Raw genomic sequence first — 4,976 nt, forward strand, 5'->3', positions numbered from 1 at the left:
AAGTAATTCGAATTTCAAATCATTCATTTGCTTCAACCGCTCGATATGGGAGCATCAACTCCGTTCCTTTAGATTTTTGAAGAGCGGAAGAAATTGTTGGAATTTTATAAAAAAGCCTTGGGAGGTAGAATGCAGGCCAATTTCATACCACCTGGTGGAGTGGCACAAGATCTGCCTCTTGGTTTATGTCGAGATATTAATTCTTTCACACAATAATTTACTTCTCGTATCGATGAATTAGAAGGAATGTCAACTGCCAGCCGTATCTAAAACCAACAATTAGTGGATATTGGTACCGTCACTGCATAGCAAGCAATGATGTAATGTTAAAAGGTCATGTGACATGAAGATATTGATAGCAATATGGGGAAGTTCGCATCAAGCAACAACGATTTATATGTTGTCAATGAATATTTTGTGTGAAGCCTCTTGGAGATGATGTACCCGAGGCTAGGATGAGCTGAAGGGGGACAATACGAGCGAATGTGTGTAAGCCGAGACAAAGATTCCTATTCTAGGCGGGATGGGCTATCTACCTTCGAATGGTGTTGGTTCGTAGGACCATGAACGAATTTGTCTCAGGCCTCTAGGCACATCAGATTTGCATGAGTTCACCGGGGTACCTTGGAGCACCATATATGTGTGTATGCATGTACACATTCACTCATAGGACAACTCAAATTTCTACATCTGTAGATTTTCATGTTTCCATCATTTTTAAATAGACACATGGATGCTTGCATACATACATCCACATAAAACATACATGTTGCTGGAAATTGGACCCGGGGGCCGCGGCGAAGCCGGGGAAGGAGGGGCTCCGCCGCAGGGACGGTGGATGACTGTGCGCCGGCTACTGGCGTTCTCCTGTAGGGCGGATCTCCGCCGCAGGAGCGGTGGTCGATGGCGCGCCGGCAGGTGGCGTCCTCCTGGGGGGCGTAAGTCCTGCAAGAAAAACCGGTGGCCGGGCTCCCCGGCACCGGCCCTCCGATGCTTAAGTCAGAGGGGGCAGATATGTGGAGAGAGTAAGGAAGAGAGTATATGGAGAAGACAGCAGGAATATTTTGATAAGATGAAGAAGATGAAGAGGGTGATATCCTCTATTGTGTCTGTGCTGTTTGCTTCTTTTCACCCGGTCCAGGAGGGTTCTGTCCGGGGGCCCCCCCATCCTTTTCCCCCCAGGTTTCCTTTTATAGAAGGATTTTTGTTACCTAGGAGGTGACAGGAGGTTTGTCCTCTTTTGTAATAATTGGGCACGATTTGGCCCATTAATGGCGTAGTAGAGAACGGGACCGAATCGGACCGGAATCAGGGAGTTGTCACGGTCGATCGGACCTGTTGGAGTGGTTGAACCGCCGGCTGTGGTGGGCCTGGGGTCCGTGGATGGTAAGTGCATTTATTACCGAATGAACTGGCGGTCAGGGAGAGCCATACGCTCTGATGGTTTATTGATCCGGAGATCGTCTTGGGCCGTGCTCATTAAATGACTGGGTGCATCGGAGACTTGAGGGAGTCTCATGCATTAATGGCAGGTCGTGCCGAATACCTGCAGAGATCTTATGCCTTGATGGCTTGGAGATAGTGGCAGGCTGTAGTAGAGTCGCGTGTATAGCCGCCGGACCTTTCGAGAAAGCTTGGCGGGGAGGAGTATTAGTTAAGGCATCGGAGCCGCCGGACCTTTTGAGAAAGCTTGGCGGGGAGGAGTATTAGTTAAGGCATCGGCTCAGCAAGGGTGCCGAGCCGAGCTGGTCGCCCAGAGGGGCGCCCTGTGGGGGGGTTGCTTCGAGTACTCCTGGTCGGCGCCCTTTGGGCGAACACCTTCTAGTCGAGCGCCTCTATTTGGCGCTGTCTCTAGTCAGCGCTTTCTAGTTGAGCGCTTCTCTGGTCGGCGTCCGCTGGTCGGCTCTTCCTATCCGAGCATCTCTACTTGGTTATTTTGATTGGGCGCCTCTTGGCGCTCTCTCTGGTCGGCGCCCTTTAGTCGAGCGTCTTCCTGGTCGGCATTCTTTGGCCGAGCGCCTTTCCGGTCGGCGTTCTCTAGTCGAGCGCCTCCGTGGCGGTATGACTTGGGGTTTTTCCCCCAACAATACATATATAGTTTGAATTAGATGGTGGGGGTCCGGGGATATGAACAGTTAGATGTAATCTATTATCTATAAATTATTTACACATAAAAAATTATGCGATTTAGCTGAAAGAATGGGTTGGGTTCGTGTTGATCCTGTGCCCTCGTCAGAAAGTTGGGGCCCCTGGAACCTTGGGAGCGAAAGGGAGGCATCTTTCAAGCCCAGGCCATCTGCACCGACGGGGCCCAGAGACCTTCGATTCCTATTCCGGTGTTTTACGCGATGCTGTCGGCAGAAACTGCGGGTCGAACACAAATCAAAACCTGCACACGTTCTACCGCACCATTCCGGTCCCTCTCGCATCCCAAGATCCAACCAAATTAATTTTTCCTTTTCCCGTCTATGCCGCGGGCTCTCAAGCCGCATTTATGTTGCTCCCCCGCCACCAACCCGCTATTACTTTTTCTCCACGCATTACAATCAAGACCCGGGGTTCTCCCCGCACCGGCCCCATAATAAATATTACATTAGGGCACCGCTATTGGTCCCTCTCCTGTGATTATTATATACTTGTCCATATACCTGCAAGAAATAGACAATGTTCTCTTCTTTTTTTCTTTCTTGATTTTTCCCGGACTCATATCACGAGCACTAAAAATAAGTCATACAACCGCACCTCGCTGCTTGCATCACTATTCAGTGAAACCACGCTGCTGGCAGGAAAGAAACTTCTTATTTACCTTCATTATGAACATATGTATGTGGTTATTATCAACTCTGCGTCATCCTTACGTCATTTTTACGGGATACAATTTTCTTGCGACCTTGCTTGCATATGGAACATGAAAAATGATATCCCAAGTTGGGACGCGTAGAGGTCCCGTCCAGGTCATTGGCAATTTGGCATCAGTTTTTGATCATGCTGATGCATTGAAAGTGCAGTTTAGTAGTGTTAACCATATTTAATTAGTTGGGCAAATTCCTTTATGAAAGTAATCATCAGCTGCTTTTGAATTAGTTGGGCATGCAGCACGTTTTGTTCGTTGTCTTTAGTAATTAACTATGTGCACACTACGGATATTATTTTGTACATCGTTTACATCTGTCTAAATTATATCTAGTTGAGAACTGGTAGTACTTGCTAGATTTCCCGAACTCCAAATGACATGCCTGGAAAATAGAAGATTCAAATCAGATATTAATGGATTCCCAATTGGATGCTTGGCACGTACAAAATCAATGTGCTGCAAACTACTTCATAGCCACTGCCTGCAACAAAATTCGGACCGCGAACTCGTCGGGCATTTGAAACGCTCCATCATAGAGTGCAAGTGTTGTGCTCCACGTTAGATGGGTAGCCCGTGATGGCATGGAGCAAAGTCCAGAGCTGACGTGGAAGGCCATAATCTAGAGAAGGTAGTGGAGAAGGCAATGCCGGCCATGTTAAGCCCTTTGGTTCCACAATCAGGCACGGGGACCCAAGTCCAGTGCTTCCCAAACCTATCATAGGAGAGCCATGCTATGTCCCACGACCCCTTACAGTTTGACATCAGCACCAACCTAACCACACCATCCCTCTCCACCAAACACCCCATCATCACCCCATATGGCTTCCTAATCCCCTCAACCACCTCCTCTGCAACCCTCGACACCAGCTCCCACTCCCTCCCATCTAAGCTCAGCCCCCACAACTCCACCCCCGTCACAACCCTCACCCTAACTCTCCCTCCCTCATCGATCGCCCTCGATCTAATCACCGCCACGCTCCCCTCGCCGTACACCTGCAGACGATCGCTTGTCATCGGGCCCAGGCCTCCCGGGAACCTGGGCCGGAACACCGCGGGCCCATCACCTCTCCCGCCGGCGCGTAGCAGCACGCTCTCGCTCCCGAAGTGGACCACGCTCAGCCATATCCTCCCCTCTCGCTCCACACGTGCCGGTTCCCCATCGCCCGATCTCGCCTCGCGGGAATGCCACGCGTCGGTTTCCGAGCAGTACTCGAAGACAAAGGGCCGGTTGCGGTCCATCTCCGCGAAGAGAAACCGGAAGCGGTCCGTGCCGGACGGGTCGGAGACCAGCTTCAAACCGGACCGCCGCCACGACGAGGTGCCGCGCGGACCGAGGGGACTCGCCGGGATCCGCCGCACGGAGCGGGTGGCGAGGTTGACGGCGACGAGCTCGCGGCGGCCGTTGGAGGCGAAGAGAAAGAGGTCGCCGGAGGCGGCGAGGAAGTAGAGGTCCTCCCCCGGGGGAACCTCCGGCGGCTTGAGGATCCCGGCGACCGGGATCTGGAACCAGCGGCCGGAGCGGGCGTTGAAGCCGCGGAGGACGGCGTCGCGCGGGGGGCGCTTCTTGAAGACGAAGACCCAGCCGCCGCCGGGGCCGGAGCGCTGGTCGTACAGGCGACGGAAATCGTCGGCTGCGATGAGGGAACCGAGGGCCTTGGAGACGGATTTGAGGCGGAGGACCTCCGGGAGGGCGAGGCGGCAGAAGATCTCGTGGAGGAGCTCCGACGGGAGGAGGCAGAACCCCACGGCGGTCGACGTCGGGCCGCGATCGCCGTCCATCGGGCTCCTCCGGCCAGATTTGGGGACAGCCGGCTCGGGGGGGTTAAGCGGGGGTTTATAGCGAGGGAAGACCGGTTGCGACACCAGAGAGGGGCGGGGCCACCCGCTGGTTTTCGGTAAAAACCAGCTGGGCCCCAGGTTTATTTGTTTAGATTTTAGCCCTTTACAATATATATTTTTTCCATCAGTCCCTATTTTCTTAAGATTGCTTAATTGTTTAATATTGCAGGTTAAGACACCACGTTATGAGCGTCTTATGACGATATCATAAGATTAACTAACTACTAGGTAAAACTTGCCCCCGGCCTTTCAAAAACCGGCGGTGCCGCCGTCCGCAGTTTGT

The 4,976-nt window shown here is 52.3% G+C and overlaps 1 protein-coding gene across 1 annotated transcript; it reads right to left on the minus strand.

Moving 5' to 3' along the window:
* Window positions 1–3,239: 3,239 nt before the first annotated feature.
* LOC103721079 lies at window positions 3,240–4,758 on the minus strand. The gene has a single exon (XM_008811120.4). The coding sequence runs from the start codon at window positions 4,631–4,633 to the stop codon at window positions 3,413–3,415; it is 1,221 nt and encodes a 406-aa protein (XP_008809342.2). The 5' UTR covers window positions 4,634–4,758; the 3' UTR covers window positions 3,240–3,412.
* Between the last annotated feature and the right edge of the window lie 218 nt (window positions 4,759–4,976).

This window comes from Phoenix dactylifera, chromosome 11 (genome assembly GCF_009389715.1).
Source record: "Phoenix dactylifera cultivar Barhee BC4 chromosome 11, palm_55x_up_171113_PBpolish2nd_filt_p, whole genome shotgun sequence".
NCBI classification, from domain to species: domain Eukaryota; kingdom Viridiplantae; phylum Streptophyta; class Magnoliopsida; order Arecales; family Arecaceae; genus Phoenix; species Phoenix dactylifera.